We start from the raw sequence: 20,284 nt of genomic DNA on the forward strand, positions 1-20,284 counted from the left end.
TTGGCCAGAACATCAACACAGCTACTCACTTATACAAACTAAAAGAAGTAAATTTTAATGCTGCTTCACAGCATGTGTAGTTGTCAAGCTATTAACCAACAGTTCTAGAAAATATTTTGATTTACCTGAGGTTTCACAAAGAAGACTGCAGAATTACATACAGTACATTTGGCATATATGTATCAAAATTCTTGTTGGAGAAATAAATTACAAACAATGGTACAAAACCACTCCAAGCCAACCTTTGTTCAACAAGAACAGGTGTGTGAGTTTTACAGTTTTATTTTTTGTATTGCTCTTACAAGTAAGCAAACTATTTAGTTTATACAAAATAAACCTGTAGTTTTATATAGTTAAAAAAATCATCTTTGGCTAAACAAAGCTCTATTTTTATACATATATTTATATATATACAAACATCAGATATTTTACATGACCACATAGGAACCTGTACACATAGATACAATAGAGAAAACATTAACCAAGTTTCACACTTTACAAAAAAGGAATCAAAGTCAGATTCAAAACAGTAAAACTCTGCCCCCACCACCTATACAGATATGAAAGTAAGTAAACACAGATAAGGAATAAACAACTTTGTAATAAAATACTGCCTGCCTTTTTTGACGCAAAGAGGAAGCACTTAAGTGGAGAGAAGTTACTTCCCTCAGTGCTTTCAGTACTGTGCACATGTTGATCCATAAGGATATGGTTAAAAGAATACTCTTAAGAGAGTCTTGATTTTTCCATACACATGAACACTTCTCTGCAAACTGACTACTCTGAAAACAGTTTCAGTTAAATCTCCAACAAATTAACAATTATCACAAACGTTTGTTAAAAACAAGCATGGGTTGGTGCACCAATCCCCCACTGAAATTACCAGGCACTGCCAGCATAGCACAGAAGGTGAGATTTGATCATTAAAAGCAAGCATTTTAGAAGCAAGCACAAAAGATGGAAGACTGCCAGAACTGACATCATCACCCACTCAAGTCGTTCCTTTTTAGTTTCCAGAGCATTGCCTAAAACAAGGACAATGCACTGTTTTGGCAGCACATTCCATAGGTCACATGTAAAATACTCCAAAGGGGTCAGTGACAACATCACTGACAAATTATCTGATGGTTTATTAGAAAGAGAAGTCTGTCCCATTAGTTGGAGAGGGAACGAAAAACATGCTGACATTGAAGAAATGGTCACTGGACTCTGAAAAAGAGCCAAGTCAATCCAAGTTGAAAGGCAATGCACTTAGGTGAGGGCTATTAAATAAAGTCTAACCGAACTCAGCAGATGCTCTGACTGAATAAAGACTACAGCAATTCCAACCCTCCACAGAGAATAAAACCTCAGAAATCAATTAATTAATTAATTCAATAAAACCCCTTGCAACTTTCCAGGGATGTTTCCCAGAGAGAAGAAAAAACAAAACCTTTTTAGAAATTTGGGATAAAACAGCAATATGTATGAGATGTGTGTGTAAATATATATATACACACACACACTTTAGGTATGTTCTAGTAAAACTGGAAACAGTTATAACAGATTTTTTAAAATAGAACATAATGAATTTCTAATGCACTAAACAATTTGTGAAGATAGATGCAATTGCTGTCAAAACATGCCAAGTTGACAAGCTTTTGAAAACTGCCTGTTTTTACAGAAAAGTTTTGCTTCTGGTTGGTAACTACAAAGTCACATTTTATGAAACTGTAAAGGTCTGTTTCTAAAATAATTTTTAAAAGAAAATCACTTCTCAATATTTTATTTAACAAAACAGATTGTTTATTATGTTGAAGACCTAAATGAAGTACCTTTTCCAGATGTAATTTGGAACAGAAAAATATAATGGCCTTTGCAGAGTAGCATTCATGTAAAGTAACATTCACGCTACCCTGCACACTGACTATTCTGAAACCAGATGCTGTTGGATTTACATCTCTAGTAAGTAAACAATTGTCACAAATGTTTGTTAACAACAAGCCACAACATTCTGAGCAACAGAATTCAATTACTAGATAAGCAACTTTTGGAACCATTGCTATCATTGCCCTGCCTAATTTTAAAAGAAAAAGGCCTCACTTCTTAAGATATGTTCCAAAATCACCAAAATGACCTACCTGTCATTTTCCAGGATTATCTGCCAACTGGAATCCAAAGCACTCTTATTTTTTCACATCACGGTTCGACATCAGCACACAGAGAACTTTCAACAAGTGAAGCAAGAGCCACCTCTCCCACTCTTGCCCCTGTCTCTACTCACAGAACACCTTTAACTAATAGGAGACGACCCTCCTGAAATGACATTGCCCCATGTGCAGTATCAAAGCCCTTTCTTTCCTAGCCACTTGGTTTGTGAAGTGCCTTCTGTGTTACTCTGTTAAAGAAGTTCAGAGGAAACTCAGACAAGTAAATAACTAGGTGCACTGGATTTACCAAATGCAGTAAAATTCTGACTTGGATACCTCCCTGCAATCCCACAATATGAATGCAGTGGCTCCAGTCCATCCCTGCAGGTAACAGCCAGGCCCTGTAACCGTGAAGCAACTTGGAGTTTACTTGCACTTGGATTTCTTGAACAGCTTCATTAACTGCTTGAATCTTTCCGAAACCTAATGGGGGACAAAAAAAAAAAAAAAAAAAAAAAAAAGACAAATCATTAAGGCCCCTGACTTCTGTATCAACCAAGACAGATTGATCTGACATCAAGTTTTTTTAAGACTACCACTATTTGCTTCCAAGAAATTTTAGTAGGGGAATTTTAGGAGCACCATTAACAGATTAACTGCATCTAGGAAGTCTTCCTATACATTTCACATTTGAAATAGCTTCCAGATTAATCAGAGACAGCTAGAGCCAGTGCAAGTTTAACACAGCTTTCCCTACAAGGAGGAAAAAATGAAGGCTTCAAAGCCAATTAGCCTTCAATTTGCCACACGTAACCATGAGTAAGGTGCAAATGTAAAGACAAAAGCTTATTTTGTACTCCACAAAACTGTTGCTTCAGGTATTTTTTGCTCATTGTGGTGTAATCTGCCTGCCAGGGATTTTACATAACTGGTCTGTAAATTGCAGTAAAAAATCTTTTTGCTGAACATAGCTACAGCTGACACACTGACCTCATTCAGCTCTAAGATAGTACTTTTTATTGCTGTATACATATTGCTACAGCATATTGATGATCCACCAAACAGAAGAGAGGCATAAATTCACAGATAACATTGTTTTATCCAAGCCACCCCCATAGCTTTTAAACCACACAAAAACTCTACAACCATACAAGACAACATCCTAAAAGCCAAATCCCAATCATGCTGGATTTCTTAATGGAGTCAAATGTGTCTTTCCCTTTCTAGATCTACAGCATACTGATTAAGAGAGCAATTCAATTCAAGGATAAAGTTATATGCAAACCTCTGGGACTATTCCACATTAATTTGGTATCTGTGTCTCTTGAAACTTTTACATTAAAAAGTGAAAGGGGAAAAAAGAAACGCCTTCATTAAAAATGTCCTTTCTGCACAATCATGATACTTCTTCTCAGCTCTAAATTGAATCTTTTTCTGACTTATTAAAGGTGCACAAAGGCTTCAGGCCCCTCAAAATTGCCTTTCTTTATCTAAGTGCTGATCCAACAACAGAACAATCTTGTACCTGGATTAAGAGTGGAGCAGTTCCAATATACCAATCAAACATGTACTGAGGAATCCCCATAATACCCCTATAATGTGTATTTTTAAGAAGTAACAACTGGCAGAATCTAAGATTCTTTTTTTCAGGAATCCCAAAAAAAAAAGACATGAGGAAAAGAAAACTACAGATTTGCAGAAGATCTCCAAAGATTTTTGTTCAACTGCAATTATAAATGTAGGAATATTGCTGTTAGTATATATAAGAATGATCATCACCTACCTGATTCGGGCTTTTGTTCAGCCTTGTGGCCAAGGAAACAAAGGTTTTGCTTGATGGTCCTTTTCTCTGACATTCCAGTAAAATTTCTCGGTCATCATTTCTACAGTAAAAATGCGTTTTTTAAATATTAATACATATAGTTGTGTACGTACACAAACAAAAGAATACATACAGGCATATATAAAATTTGGAGTATTTCCAAACTACAGAACGTGAGTTCAAACAGCAGCAACAAATTTGTGGAGGGTCCTTTCTTCTACCAGCACAGAGTAATAGAGTCAGTCAGTACAAACGAGTGGTAGCAGAGATAATACTCCGCTGCTAGGAAGGGCAGGATTGTTAGAATAGAATTAGCTCCAATTCAAAGAGTTTTAAGCTTCTAAACCAGATACTTAAACTTGGATTGAAAGGAACTCAAATTCAACAGGGGTCAGCAGTTCCAGGTGCACATGCCTCAGTTTGCACAGCTAAACAGCAGCTTTCTCCTAAGGTCCACTGATGGTCAAAGACAAACTAGAGTGTTTGACTTCTCTAAGTGGCTTCAATGTAACAAACGTAAGAGCACATACACTGTTCACATGAGAATAAAAAAACAGGAGTCTATTCTGGAGTGTCACCAATTTCCTGTTTGTCTCATCAATGAATTTAGGCAAAACATGTATAGACAATAATTTTACTTGTTTGAAACCTGTCATACTTCAATAAATTATTTTCTTCAATTGCAAAGAACAATGTAATGACTGGTTATTTAAGTACATGTCTTTTTTAAAAAAGATAAACAGGAACTGTGAAACTGTGAAAACCTGGTCATATTCATACAGAAAACTGTAAGTCTCTTTCTACCTCGTTGCTTTGCACATTAAAAAAATCACATTAGCTTTTGCTGTCTTTTTTTCTGTGAAGGAACGGATTCTCTTTTGAAGTGCTACCTGGAAACTTACTTTATATGTGAACTATAGTTTAGAAAAGTCTGTCCTGAAAATTTTTGAAGCCCTGTTATAAAGTGTTGATTGTATCAAGTTCTAGCAAGAACAGCAAAATCTGCCAACTATAGTTACTTAAAAATAAGAAGATATCACAGTTATTTTGCATGTATTACTGACACATACAGCCATCTCATGTCACCCACATCCTGCAAACTGGAATATATTGAGTTGAATGGTTGACTGGTACATTTCCACAGATTGAACAGCTCAGACCCAAAACCAGAAAACTGCTCGCCCTCTTGCCTTCCCTCAGAGGGGGAAATCTTTAGCTGTTCTTCATCAGTCACCAAGGCTTCATAGGAACATCAAGGATTTCCACCCCCTACCAAGCCTGGCTGGAATTTTTTGATAGAAAAAATAAACTGGGCAGGGGAAATAATAAGGACATACAGTACATTACAGTAGGTCTTGCTACCTTGGCACATAAGCTTTCAAAACAGAAGCCAAGAGGACTCTGGCTTTGGGAGATGTGGATAAGTGATGAACATCAATCTCCCAGAGCAATCCTGCACTGACAAAAGGAGGCTCCCATTCCCCTTTTTACAGAAGGGTGTAGAGCTACCAAATAACTTCAGCCATTACCTAAAACACCCTATTCTTCCCTATTTTCAGTATTTCATATAGTTAAAAAAAACCCTAAAGCCATCAAGCAGATCAAATCAGAAATTACCTTGTCCAGGAAACTACTACTTCTCCCTTCTTCTTAATGATGTTTTTGGCATAGAGGCTAGGTGATGATGGAGATGAAGCCAAGGGAGAAGAGTCTTTATTCTGCTGTAGCTCATTCTTCTTATTGGTACATTGCTTGGGTGATGAATTTCTATCTTCAGACCTGATATTACTTTCATCACCTGCTGACTCAGTTCCTTTTCGTTGCCTCTTTGAATTGGAATTCTCTTTGACAGTCTCCTTTTTCCTCTTTTTATTAGTTTTATCATCTATACTTATCTGACACCCTCCATTAGTCTTTGAACTAGGTTTTGTTTCAAGATCACATTCACCTGCTACAGGCTCCTTAGAAAGCTCTTCCGTTAGGTCTATAGACACATCAAAGCACTCTTCCAGCTCTTCCTTCTTATCACTGACTTCTGAGTTTCCTGTTGAAGTTTCCCGAGTCCCGTTATCTGCTCTGGATTCCACTGCATGACATGAAATTCCACTAACAATACCATCTGTTATGCATGACTTCGTACTGCATCCAGCAGGAAAAGAAGCTTGAGGTCTAACATGCATTTCATTTATGTTTTCAGATACTTTCAATTTCTGTGCCTCAGATTGCTCAGAGCCTTTATCTGGGCTCTCAGCATTGTGGTTGTCTTTGTCTGAAGATTTTCTACAGGTTAAAAGCAAGTCAGCAGTTTCTTCCTTTCCAATACTACTGTGTGACTCCTTCAGAGGTTGAGCTAAGGTAGGATTTTGTTCTTGTTCAGTGCTCACATGAGGCAAGTGATCCATCTTAACCAGATCTGGTTTCACGGTGGCACTCTGGCTGTCTCTTTCTTTTCCCCCAGTTCTCATTTCTCCTTTTCCAATCTTGGCTGAGGATGCCTGTGCCTCCTTCACTGGAGCCATCTGATCAGATGCTGGTGAGGCAGATGGCACTGCTCGCCGAATCTTTACAATAAAATGATCATTGGATTTCTCCATGATTACTGCTTGCATTGGTAGGCTGGGGCGACACTGAAAACCGGGAACAACAGGCCGACTTGTCCATGATGATGAACAACTTGATTTACTGCTTGAGTTATCAGATTCTAAAGCCAAATGAATGTCTTGTTCAGTGGCATCCTCCTCTCCAAGAAGTGCATCTTCGCTGTAATGTGCACTGACAACACCCTCTGGAGCTGAGCTAGAATTATTCTCAGGTTTTAGGAAGCTGAGGTGAGCATCTGATTTCAAAGGTGATGGAATTGTTAAGGAAACAGCCAAATCTTCAAGGAGTATAGAAGAAATATACGATTTATTCTTCTGTAAATTGCATTCATCTTCTTTGCATGAAGCTGAGTTTGTGGAAACCTCAAACATACAGCTCTCATCCAGCACATCTGGATCAACAGGCATCTGAGGCCTAGATGCTAATGAGGGAGCTCTTACAGGTGAAACAATAGTCCAACTAATATCCTCTTCCAGTTTACAATCCATGCATACCTCCTTTGAAGTGATGTCTTGCTCCAGTTCAGCAGCATTATCCCTGCATTGATGACTGTCTAAAAACTGTTTTTCTGGAGTCCTGAATTCACACTCATTTCTGTTGATATTGCCACCATTTTTTTCCAAGAGATCAGAACCCTGCAATAAGCTTTTGAAAATTTCACCCATTTGAGCATCACTTACCAGATTAAATGTAAGACTGGATGCTTGTTGTTCTGTGAGAAGCTCATAACCAAGATCAGACTTGTTAGCGTCTCTGTATATCTGGAGTGCTTCCTTTTCATATTTAACACCCTTTAGTGGAGAAAGAGTGTTTTGAAAATTATTCTCTTTAGAGAGGTGAACTTTTGTTTGGGAATTTCTTGTGTTATCAATGGAATTAAGACATTTTGTAAAGGCAGTTTTTGGTGAACCTGTCTTATTTTTCTCATCCACAGTTTGCTTTGAAATGTATTCTTCAGGCTTTTGAGAACCATCTTTCAAGGACTTTTTTCTAGAACTCTGCACATCATTTTTATGACTGATCTTGTGGTTTTGCTTTCCGGCCCTTTCGAACTTCCCTTCCTCACCCTCATCTCCCACATCACATAGCTTTATTATAATTCTCCGTATCTTGTCAAATAAGTAATCAAGCTGTTCATCTACAAATTTCCACAACTGCTTTTTCATATCTGATACTTGCTGGTCAAAAAGACGGTCCACTACCGCATTCTTTTTAACTTGCTTAAGTTTTGACTCTATAATATCACAGATATTCAATTTTAATGTATCACTTAATGCACACATCTTGGAAAAGTTCAAGTATCTTATTAATGCTGTAAAATTTATGATCCCAGATTCTATAATTCTGTGAAAATGCTGAACTGGGAAGTGTACTTTGAACTTCATATAACTTTTCCTCATCTGCTTTCGTATAGCTCTGAGCATCTGCATGATTTCTTGTATATTTGATGGTTCAACAATAACATGAACTATTTTTTCAAGACAAGCAATGCTCACAGTTTTGTTTTTCTTCATAGTCTTTGAAGATCTGAAGGTCTGATTTTTATGCCTCTCTCTGTTCTTTTGTGTGCTTACTTGCACAGAAACATATTTTCCATTATCTTCACTGCAGTGCACAGTTTTGCTATTTTGATTCTGTGGGCTGCTGGTCAAATTTCGTGCCTCAGAAGAAGCTTTTGGTCTTGACTTTTTTGTACTTTCAGAGCCTCTCTCTGATTTAGATTTTTCTTTATCTTCATCACTACTTATGATTTCACCTTCTTCTATTTCATCTGAAGAGATACTTAGCCGAGACTCCATTTCTAAGTGTTCATCAGACATGCTAACTGGCTTTTGATTTTCTTTGTTTACCTCCTTTGACAAGTTCTTCGAGGGACAGATGACAACGGCACTTTCAGGAACTAAATCTATAAAAAGAAAGGAGTTTGCTAATCACCATAAAGAATGCTGTTTAAACAGATATTTTCAGAAAAACCTGCAAGATTCTCTTCTGAAAACTGATTATTCAGATCTGTTTGAACTCAGGAAGCCTGAGCTATAAAAGTTTGGGTGGTTTGTTTCAGCAGCTGCTAGTTTAATATATTTCTTTGAGCTCTAAAGGGCAAATTAAGCTTTATTTTGAGCAAATTTTGAGATTTATCGCAATACATGTGAATTATCTCACAAATACATCAAATGGAAAAAGAAAAATACAGCAGTTTTCATCACTTTCTAATGTCTTTCCATTTACTTAAACAAGTTTTCTAATCACTGTACCGGCTAAAATTATAACTGTCACATTATTATGAGCTGACATTTACATACAATAGGTGTCTTTTCTTTTGACAATTTGAAAACTAAAACAAATTGTGAACAAATGACCCATTAATGTTTTAATAATCCTGTTCAAAGTTATGCTCCTAAATATAGAAAAAACAAATTTCAATGCCACTTTTCTACTGTGAAATCTGAACTTTCAAGAATTTTTGTTTCCTTAAACTGCAGCAAGACATTACAAGGAAGACCTAAATTCACAAATACTTGAAAGAGTATCATCCTTTGCAACTTTTGCTTCCAGTTTCAGAGAAAAACCTAAAGAGATCTAAGCAAAACTAGTCGCAATTAAGAAATGTGTACATTTTTACTAAGTTAATACAAAGCTCTTATTTCAACCAGTCTTCTGTCAGTAGAGACCAACTCCAATTTTTAGAGCACTAATATTCAAATGGCTAGAATCTTGGCTGCAACATAAAATGCTTCCACTACTAACAAAAAAACCAATAGTGCTTCCACTACTGAGACATACAAAGTTTAAGAAGACACAATTTGTATTTTTCTGAAAGCAGTTAAAAGAAGTGATTTCTGCTTTCCATGAGTGGATGTTCTAAGTTTTACATAGAAAATAAATTAGAATATACACATTCAAATACCTTTGTTGTAAGTCTTCACAAGGCCTTTACAAGGACTTTCCATCTTTAGTGCTTTAGCCAAAGGACGCACTGGACTGTTCAGTGGGCTGATTGCCCTTGGAATATACCTCAGGTGATTGAGATCAATGCTCAGTATTGAGCTGTCATCATCAACAGAAACTGGGTTAGTTTCCCTCTCTTTTGTTACAGGACACATTTCGCCACTGAGAGAAGATCCTGTTGCAGTACTGTTTTCAGTTAGGTCTGGCCCCAGATCACAAGTATTCTGGTCAACTAGTGGTTCATCCTTATCAGTTATCAGAGTTCTGTCCAGTGAGTGAGATGTACTCATATTAACTTCACTGGTACTCTTTTCCTCACTGGAACAGTCAACATTTTCTGTAGCCAGGTGATCCTCATCCCTAACTACTTCCATTAAAGAGTCTGGTTTTGTTTCACTGATATCATCTGCAATACCAGAGGACTCCAGGTTACCAGATCTTCTGGCTTCTGAGTCATCTAAGACAACGTTTTGAGAGTCACACTGATCTGCAGAGCTTTCTATGTCAGCAGCCAGCCGTACTTTATCTTCCTCTTTTTTCTCTGCTGCTGACTCTGGAAGGTCTCCTATAATTGCACTTGCAGGTTCAGGTTGTGCCACTTCTGCTGCTGGTACATAAACATCCTGCATCTCCCTCTCTGTCACAGGCAGCTCTTCACACTCTGCCACACTCTCTGTCACCTCCAGGGGCAAAGATTCAGGGTGGTTCAGACCTGTCATTGCTGCTGTTTTTACTGAGGCTTCCAATTCAACCGGATCACAAGCCCCTGCCACTTCTGACAGCATTTCAGCCTCCATCTCATCAGGAACCAGCACCTTTGCTGCCTTTGGCAAGACCTGGGGCTGTACTTGATCCCCTTCTGTTTCTGGTAAGGTTTCTAAGCTTGGTTTACCAGCTGTGACTGCTGGCAACACTTCTGACTGTGCTGGATCTGCTGCTGCTACTTTCAAGGCTCCATTTTCAGAACTAACAGAAACAGGCAATGCTGCTTCCATGCTACTCTGAGCTGCAGTGTCCAAAACCTGCAGTGTTGAACGTCTGTGCTCTGTGGGACCACAGTCTACATGGTGGGCAGAGTCTAAGAGTTCTGCTTGCAATGTGAGTTCTGTACCTAGCTCATCAGTGGCCTTTTGAGAAGGTGTTTTAAGTCCATCCACTGCAGAAAGACATTGCTTCTTATTAGGAGAAAGAGTTAAATTTAGCTTTTCCATAAAGCTAAGTTTTAAGTCTTTGCTTTTTGGCCCAGTGCGACTACCTTTAGCTTTTGGTATCTTATAATCTTTTAAGCTATCGGCTGCTCTCGATGTTTCTTCCAGCTTAGAGGATTTGTTTCTCTCACTTTTTGTAATGTGTGTACCTTTCTTGGAGTCTTTTACAGATTGGTGAGAAAACTCTTTTGCAACTTTTTTTTCACTTCTAAAATGTCTGTTTTCATCCTGATCCTCTCTTTCCCTTTTCCTTTTTTCTTCAGTTCTGTGTCGTTCTGATTTGGAATGTGCTGTTTCCCATTCATGTCTACTACTACTACTTTCCTTCAAGCGTGCATATTTATGCTCTCTGCTGTTGGAATTAGAAGGTGAAGTCCTTCCTTCTCGAGAGGTATGATCATCTGTTCCCCTGTCTCTCTTGCTGTCAGTGTGTTTTACTTTCCTAGACTCTTCCACACGACATTTACGTGATTCATGAAGACTCTTTGAATGTTCATTCTTGGAGTGTGGACTGCTTCCCCTACCAGGCCTCCTTGGTTGTTCTTGCAGCTTCTCATTCGGTTTGTTTTTCTGGCCAGCATGTTTTTCACCTTTATCATGTGTTTTAATGTCCTTTTTAAATACATTTTGTAATCTCTCATCAGCATACAATTCGCCTCTTGTTTGACATCTGTCTTTACCATCCGTCTGTTTCTCCCAGGAAGAAACACCCCTTTCTACTCTTCTTTCTACATTTGGACTGCATTTGAGTTTCACGTTCTGACTTTTTTGTTGCAACTCATTTTTACTAGCCTTCTCTGAAAGGGTTTTCGGCTTCTGTTGAGGATCCAAATTCCCCTCCTCACCGTCACCATCATTTCCAGGGCTCTGATGTACTTCTCTTTTGTGTTTGTTGACACTTCCCCTACTGTGCTGTTCATTACTTTTAGTTTCTTTTCGTTCCTTTCTGTTATCCTTGCTGGAGGTATGGTCATAGCTCAGTGCAGACGTGTGAGTACCATCACTGCAGAGCTCTTCAGCAGGGTACCTCAGCGAAAGTGGAGTGTTCCTTTTTTCAGAGCCAGACTTCCCACTGTCCGTGTTATGAGATGAGTGACTATGGTACACATCTTTGGAACAGTCATTTTTCATTCTATGCTCCGTCTTCATATTATCACCAAAATCAGAAGGTCTGACTTTGGAATCTTTTGTTTTAGTTGATCCTGGAAGGTATGTTCTGCTGAAAATACTTCGATGATTGGGAAATTCCGATAGCCTGTTTATAAAAAGAAAAAAGTTACGTTATTTTTAAATTTATTTAAACATAACTGAGGCTGAACTGCAAGGAATCCGTGTATCTGTAAAAATTGTTAACACTTTCAATTTCAAGCTGGAAAAAAAAGGGTGATATAAAAACACATTTAATAATTTCCATCAGCACAGAACAAAAGAATATTATTTATATAGGTATTTTCCAAAAGAAATTAATCTAAAGAAAAATCAAGATTTATTAAAAAAATACTGTATTGAGCCTAGTTAACAATTTCAGTAATTGAAATTAGTATTTCATTGTCCAGCAATAAAAAAAGCTCTCCCCCAGGGGAAAAAAAAAAGTTCTTTGCAGCATTGATGATTTAAAATAATAGTAATAATTTTAAAACCATCAATAAGCAAATAAAATACATTTGGGTGTTGTTTCAAGCTCTAGAAAACAAGTAATACATTATGATAACCAAGTCTCATCAAGGTCACATGCTATTGCTGAGAAGTCATCATATTAAAAATAATTTTAAATATCAAATTAGAAAGTGCAATTAATGTAATTGTGTCCAAGCTGTGTTTGTTTGGTTTTGTGCTTTTATAGTTGAGGGGTTTCTTTTGAGATAAACATTAATAATTCCCTGAGAGATACTAACTTTGCAATAATCTTTAACATACATGCACTGCTTAAGAAAAGCTAACTTACTATAAACGATGCAGCAGACAAGGCATGTTTCTAAGATTTCAACATGCCAATTTCCCCACAATTTTCCATGATGGATGCCTCCAAAACACCTTGTTCACAAACTTTCACCACCATCAGATGGTATTGCAATGGAGCTTGTAAAGTATATAAAGTGGTGAAATATTCAAAACAAAAAAGGTGTTTTTCAAAGAATTTAATTTAAAATTCAGAATACCGCACTCAAATGTGTGAAAATGACAGCTATTGTGCCTAGTAATTCTCTGTATTTAGCAAAGAAACCTGAACAGTTTATAGCCACATAGCCTTTGGCACAGGAATGTTAAAAGAACTTTCTTAACAACACATTTTGGTGCAAGAAAATATCAAATGGTCAAAACAAAATACAAACAAGCCAACGATGTGTGTCCCAAGTACCAATGAGGTAACCTTCTGATAAACTGACATCCTGAATCCAATCTCTGATTTTACACAGTTCAGAAACCTTACTGTCAGCTACTCTCCCATTCATACTTCACTGTTTTCAACTCCTTCCAGTAACATTAGTGGTACACAGAAATAACCAAGAATTCTCTAGTTATTATTCCCCACCACTGGAGACAGGGATTTCATATCTTGCCAGGAAAATATTATATAATCTATTTCTTCTAAGCTGTTGTCTGAAAAGTTACATGGAATTCATGTCTGAGGCAATAAAACAGACACCATTCAGCTTCAAAACTAGTGAAGTAATGCTTTCAAACAGACAAGATGGTTAGATAACCCACAAGGAACAGTGGGTTACAAATAAAAAATCATGCAAATGCTCGCCACTGGACTCCTTCTTGGTTTCTTAAATAGAAACCAAAGATCTCATCAGGCAAAGGAGATACGTATTTCCTTTGATTGTGCTGGTTCTAAACTACACAATAATTTACTAACTAATGATTTTTTTCATTAATTTTTCTTAAAACACGCACACAAATTTCTAATAACTATATAAATGTGATTAGACCAAAAGCGTGTTTTCAGTTCTACTGTCTATTTGTACCTTTGATGCAGATGACTGATTTCTTCATCCTTACGATTAATTTCCACTCTTGCTGTTTTGATAAGGGCTGAAATATTCTTTTTGAGAGCCTGGTTTTCATTCTGCAGAATGATATTCTATTTGAAATATATATAAAACAGACAGCAAGAGAGAGGGAGAGAAGAAAAAAAAGAATTAGCTTGGGCATCCAAACATGTAATGAAAAAAAGTGCAAGACAACCACTAGAAAAATGTCCCATTGTTGGCAAAATGATAATAAAACATACAAAAACTCTTTTGAAGAAATCAAAATTATTGAGATCCAAAGAAGTGTTCTTTGGGGTTTCTTTTAAAGAATTACTCACATTTATGCTTCTGTTTGTGGTCCTGGTAATTATTTCAAACATTTCAGGCATACAATTTAGTAAAACTGAAATATGCCATAGAACAAGTGAGCAAAAAAATTATAATGCACCTCTTTGCTTCATTCTTTTACTCAATTTATTACTTTCTTGGTCACTGCATCAAATGAGAGATGTAGCTCTCAAGTGCCTTCAGAGAAAAAAGGGTAATTAATTGTATTTCTTTCAAGGTATTGAAACCAACTTTGGGTGCTTTATCATTCTAACATTTCTAGGTATGATATTCAGAACACTATCAACCCTAGAAATAGTCCCTTCTCTTGATAATTGTCCTCAGCAAAGCCCCCTCAGAAACGCAGAGAAGTTCTCAGAAAACAATACAGAAGTGTCACAGGGCAGCAGCTGCTTACCATTACAGACCTTAGAACCTTTGGCAGTTATGTATAATATGCAGTAGAGCACACTGCAGAATTGCCCCAAATAATTCAGCTCTACGGAATGGAACAGCAAGGGAACACCCGCTCAAGTTGAAGAGCAGCTCAGACTTATCAGAATGGCAATATACTCAAAGCAACAGAGACATCTGCTTTCAGTTCTAATGACAGCTCAGGTACCTTACCTTACAGCCCTGTCCCTAGTGCATTAAAAAAACAGGAGTACTGGATACCGTTCTGATAACTATTGATTTGACATGTTTACTTTCTAATTAAGAAGACAGAAAATAGCTTTTAACCAAATAAAGTCTTAACGCACACAACTTTGTGAAACAAAGTGATTTACCTACTGATCCTGTCAGTAGGCTACCCCCACCAACATCCTAGGCAGACCAAGCTCCTAGCATCTGCAGGGGTGCTTTGCAAACAATCCATGCAATGGATCAAGTCTGGAACATGAAATTGCTTTCTCAAAGCAATATTCAATTTACTTTGTATTATCTTAACAATATTTCCCTTTGAACTACAATACCTGTGCCTGTATTTCTTTAAATTTCTTCATCAACTCTTTAATTTGCTGCTGACATTTTCCATATTCTGCCTGCAACTGTCAAAGAGAGAAGAATTAACAGCATGGAAGTGGACTTAATTATACAGAAGAGTTACTTCTCTAGATCTATAGTTAGTTAACATGCTAATGTATATTACAAACATCTGTTTTTCCCCAATTGAAACATATGAAGGCCATATTGAAACAAAAGGCTTCAATATACTTCAATTGGTATACAGGTCTCCAAAAGAACACAAACACTCAGATAAGAGGAAATCTATCTGTGCTTGCCTCACAGTAATAGGTTAAGAATAACAGGAAGTCATATTATTGTGAAATTAAAGACACAAATACCAAGGAGCAGGAATTCTGAGAGCCAAATAGATGGGGACTCTCTTGTCAGATTTTATGTAATACAAAACAGGTAAGGAAAAACATACAAAAACCTACTACAAACAAACTTGGACTGTAGAAAGACTGCAATGGACACAATCCTGCTGAGAGCACAAAGTAAAATAAATTTGGAATGACCTCTTCTTTAGAGGTAGATAGTTACAAAGCTTTTCACAGGAGAATGGACAACTTCCATTCAAACAAACAGTCAACAACTTTCAAACTTGCCAAGTGATTTTTTCATCACTCATTGGAGTCCTGGAGAGTTCACTCCTGCTTGTTCTATAACATCTGTCCCTTTCATGCCATTTAAATGTGTCTTACAGTCCAGGATTGATGATGCTACTTAAGTGAGTGTTGTCTTGATTTGCTAGAAGCAGTTACCTACTGCACGGCCATCTTCAGTCTCAAGGACAGAACTTAACAACACATAAGATAGGTCATGGACTTATCTGCTTTACTCTGGTAAAACTTGCTGGAAGAAATGTCAAGACTAGCTTTGTATCAGATGCATGACCAGATGCTTGACTACAGGGAAACCGCAATACATTTTCCCATAACACAGCTGATAAATGAACTGCATGTGAAGGAGGAGAAATGGGAACAAATCATGTCACAGAGTGATGGATTCACTTGTTCAGATGAACTTGTGTTAAAAGTTTATTTGCACACTCTTGTTTTTACTCATTTAAAAACAGCCTATTTTTCCTACAAGGCGAGCATGCTGACAACATTTTCTGTACTTTAGTTTTCACATGAGGAAATTTGGAACAAACTCCCCCCTGCAAAACACTAGAAGTTTTTTCTCCATATTAATACATACCTCATCATAGGATGCTTTCTTTGCAGTCCCTTCTTCAATTAATATCTCATCAAATAAATTCAAGCCACTTCTAGATGGTGTAGCATTTGGAGCAAAATTGTCTATATAAAGAAAAGCAATTACATAAGGAAGAAGGTATTTTTCTAGCCACATTGCATTGTGTACACTGTTCTATACTGTCTGTGCATTTGGGTTTTACTTCCTGGATTTACAAGGGAACAACACACAAAAAATATTATATGCTCATGTCATAGCATGTTGCAATAAGGTACAGAAATTTCTTGAAATAACCATCTCTAAGTGAAATGAAAGTGAAATGAAAACCCCAACCAACTGTAACCAACTGACAAGCAAACACCCAAACTATTTAATAACAGTGCTTCTTCCTCATATCAGCCTGGGTGCTCCATCCACCAAATACAGGACCTGGCTTATGACACCCTTGAAACACAGATGCATTTGCAGACAAATACATGAAGTCAGGTATCAAAGCTGTGCTTCCATCCTGCGGACAATACCATAATCCAAAAGCATTACTAACACAATGCAAGAAGATGTATAAATAATATCTTATTTATACAGAGAAAAGATCTCACCACTCCTCTCTCGAAATTTAAAAAACCAAGGTCCCTCAAAACTGGACTATATAAAATGTTTCCATTGCATTGCTATTGCCCCTTGTGTCTTTACTGTTTACTAAACAGTAAAGTTCATGTGTCCCCATATGCAAAATACAAACTTAAGAAATACAAAATGCAAAATGAGAAAAAGAGATCTAGACGTTTTATGTCTGTAGGATATAGTACTGTTCTTCATAAAAATCCAGTGGTCTTACAGCAGTAGTATCAGGAGAGAAATAATTGCTTAAATACTAGAAACAGCATTTCATTAAACGGTACTCTAAGGCACACAAAAAAGAACACGTGCTGGATCCATTTATTTCTCACCTTCAAATAAGTTAAAAGATGAAATTAATTTACATTAGAATGTCAAATTATTTGGAAAATAATAAAAGGTTGAAAGAATATCCTGAATTTAATGTATCACATAGAAAGTAGGTGTTGGATTTCTCACTGGGGATTTAGTGATCAGTGATTGTTGGATCTGGTCCTGAAGCTTACAAAAACACAAAATAAAGGGTTTTTTCCCAATGTAAAATGTCGTATTATCAAAGCACAGATAAAATAGCTAAGGTTTCTCTGCATCCATTTACATGCCCAAGTATCTTCAAATAGCCAGTATCAGAGGAAAGCTGTCTTTCATTCAATCAGCTAATAGATTTAAGAATTTCCTGGGGCATCATTTATACAGCCTAATATATATGTCTTGAATTTAAACAAGTTGCCCACTGAAGCATATGTTTCATACCAGCTGAATGTAAACTTAAAACCAAATATTGTTTTACTTGAAATCAGCCTGAGAAGCAGAGACTCTATAATGTTCCAAGCCAAGCAGTGAGACACAATTAACCTACCAGAAACAGACAAGCTGCTGTCCAAGCCATCATAAATATCCACCGAGCTCTCATCTCCTTCCTTGAAGGGGGAAGCTTCAGCTAAAAAAAAAAAAAAAAAAAAAAAAAAAAAAAAAAAAAGCCAAAGTAATCATTCAGTAAACTGCAAACTCTATCTTTCTCATAAAGTAAGTGTAGCTGTGATTCTACACTAGTAGAAATAGTAGAAGCAATAGTACAGACCAGTAAAATAGGAATTTTATCCAGGAAACTACTGCTACTGTGGAGAAAAGATCTTTAGTCATCAGTGAGCAAAGACAGTCTGGTAAGATCAGTTCGTAAATACTACAAGAACAGTACATAAAGCAAACTTTTAACATGATAAATTAAGTAAACTTGATCTAATGTTGGAACTGTTTTCTAGAATACACTGAACAAAAAACGTATACAACTCAAAAACAGAAATAAAATATTTGGTATGATAAAACCACTACTGTTAAAAGAAAGATTTCTTGCTAAAAAGAAAGTATTGTAGCAGTCTGTATAATAATACAAACAATTTGCTTTAATATTGCCATCTACTCACACACTAACTGGTTCTGTAAACGTATTTTAATCTAAATCTCCTCAGTCTCTCTTCATGTCTTTTTCCAATGTCTCTTATCACTCTCGTCTCCTCTATGTGAACCTCTCCATTTCTGCAACAAATATTATTTCTATAAAGAAAAACATCAATATCCACAGTCCTTCTGAGGCTGGGAACTTCCCAAACATGTGTCAAATCAACCAACTGCAGACCTGGAAATAAAGAGTACCCTGATTATGGGTACTGTGGCAGTTGATAGCACATTGGCTCTTACAAACAGCAAACAAAGGAGGAGTGCCCCTAACTGTTCAAATGCAAGCTTCATTAAGATACAGCTGAAGGTTAAATTATACACCGTGGAAGACAGGGGAGAGATCAGTGCTGGGCACCCCCTCAAAATGTTCCAGAAATCCAAAGTATACAGGTATGGTCTTAAATACAAACTTACTAATGGGATATACCTTGCATGATACTGTGCCAGAGCCATTTAATTACGTTTGAAGCTCATCAGTATTTGTCATAACTCCAAATTAGTTTTCTAATTATTTCTGGACCTATTTATTTGCCTAAGACTGCTTGCATTAATTCCCCCAAAACAGAAAGTAATCTAACACTCCTTACCACTGTAGCGGATATCATACAGTCCCAGTCCATCCTCATCCGCTGCCATGATACAAACTCCCTATGGCTTCCCCATCTACGAGTAAAACATCAGAGCAAAGGGAAACAATTAATGGGCAGTCTCAGAACAGAAACATAAAGCAGTAGCATCTTCTTGAAGTACTGAGCGACCTGTGGGCCCTGTTCTTCAACAAAATCCAGCGCTAGAATGAGAAAACTCTTGGATCGAGGTAACAAAATCAGCTTTCAAGGAACATAGGAAATTATCTGTTATTTGAATAAGCATCCTGAAGATCATTAACTGTCACTTATTGATGCTACAAAGAAATTTTGATACGAAAATCAGCACTGCATTCTATGAACATGTTATCGGAACGTGCACCGTAGCCAGTTAAAATAATATGATTTGACAATTCTGATTTCTCCCCTACTGACCATTTAAGAGCAAATGTCCCTTGTCTGATACCCCCAGTCAGACCAGTACCGAGCAGGGGCTCAGGCTGGGGGCTGGCACAGGCACCGAGCAGCCCCCGGCCCATTCAGGGCAGCGGCCCTTCCGCACCCGCGGGCCTCCCCCCCAGCACACGCGGGACGGGCTCCCGCCCCTCTCGATTCCTGCCACGGCGGAAGAGCTCGGGACCTCTCGGGGTCAGGGCAGGAGCACTCCGGTGGCGGCTCCCACAGTCCCGGCAGCGGGGCGGGCAGGCTGTGCCCGGGGTGCCGTGCCTTACCGGGGCGCGGTGCGGTGCGTGCGGCGGGCCCCGCGCAGGCCGGGGGCGCTCACCGGCCAAAGCCGCCGCCGCGGTGCCGCAGGCCGGGCGCGGGGGGCGGGGCCGGCGCCGCGCCAGCCAACGGCCGCAGCCGCACGGCGCATCCGCCGCCGTGACGCCAGCAAGTCCCGCCCCCAGGCCAGAGCAGTTGGCGCCAAAGCGAAGCGCGCGGGGCGCCCCAGCCCCGCCCCCTCGGCCCGGCCCCGCCCCCTCGCCCCTTCCTGACCGCGCGCCCCGGCCCGGCCCGGCCCGAGCGCGGGAAATCGCCGCTGCTCCCGGCGGGACGAGCCCGGAGCCTCCCGCCTGCTCCGGGCCGGAGCTCGAGGGAATCGCTAGTCACGTAGGCCCGGGCCGCGGCCGCTGGGGGCTGCCCCGCACGACACACGCGCGCTCACCTGGTGCCGTTCCCCGCTACTGCGGCGGTGCTCCCGGGAAACCCAAGGTTTAATCCCGGCGGCTGCTGCTGTCGGCGATCCCGCTGCCAAACCCCTCCAGGGACATCGTTACCGCCCGACAGCCGCGCTCGGCCTCCGCGAGCGGCCGCCGCCGGGGGCGTAACGCTCCTGCAGCCCGAGCCGGGGCCACCCGCTGCCGCCTCCGTCACCGCCCGCCCTCCGCCGCCTCCCTGCCCC

The 20,284-nt window shown here is 38.9% G+C and overlaps 1 protein-coding gene across 1 annotated transcript; it reads right to left on the bottom strand.

The window, feature by feature from the left end:
- On the bottom strand, positions 1 to 20,160 carry CASP8AP2 (caspase 8 associated protein 2). Its single transcript, XM_083856290.1, has 10 exons — positions 20,048 to 20,160; positions 18,883 to 18,958; positions 17,697 to 17,777; positions 16,223 to 16,323; positions 14,989 to 15,063; positions 13,682 to 13,797; positions 9,461 to 11,964; positions 5,569 to 8,458; positions 3,913 to 4,012; positions 1 to 2,612 (listed from the first exon to the last, which is right to left on the bottom strand). The coding sequence occupies exons 2-10, from the start codon at positions 18,929 to 18,931 to the stop codon at positions 2,556 to 2,558; spliced, it is 5,973 nt and encodes a 1,990-aa protein (XP_083712416.1). The 5' UTR covers positions 18,932 to 18,958; positions 20,048 to 20,160; the 3' UTR covers positions 1 to 2,555.
- Positions 20,161 to 20,284: the final 124 nt, after the last annotated feature.

The sequence above is a fragment of the Zosterops lateralis genome (assembly GCF_965231275.1).
Source record: "Zosterops lateralis genome assembly, chromosome: 3".
NCBI classification, from domain to species: domain Eukaryota; kingdom Metazoa; phylum Chordata; class Aves; order Passeriformes; family Zosteropidae; genus Zosterops; species Zosterops lateralis.

Coding starts and splice junctions, on each gene's coding strand:
- CASP8AP2 (XM_083856290.1), bottom strand. CDS start 18,931: ATGGCAGCGGATGAGGATGGACTGGGACTGTATGATATCCGCTACAGT. Junction 13,798..14,988: donor TTAAAGAAATACAGGCACAG/GTATTGTAGTTC, acceptor TATTTCAAATAG/AATATCATTCTGCAGAATGA. Junction 8,459..9,460: donor TGTGAAGACTTACAACAAAG/GTATTTGAATGT, acceptor TTCTTTTTATAG/ATTTAGTTCCTGAAAGTGCC.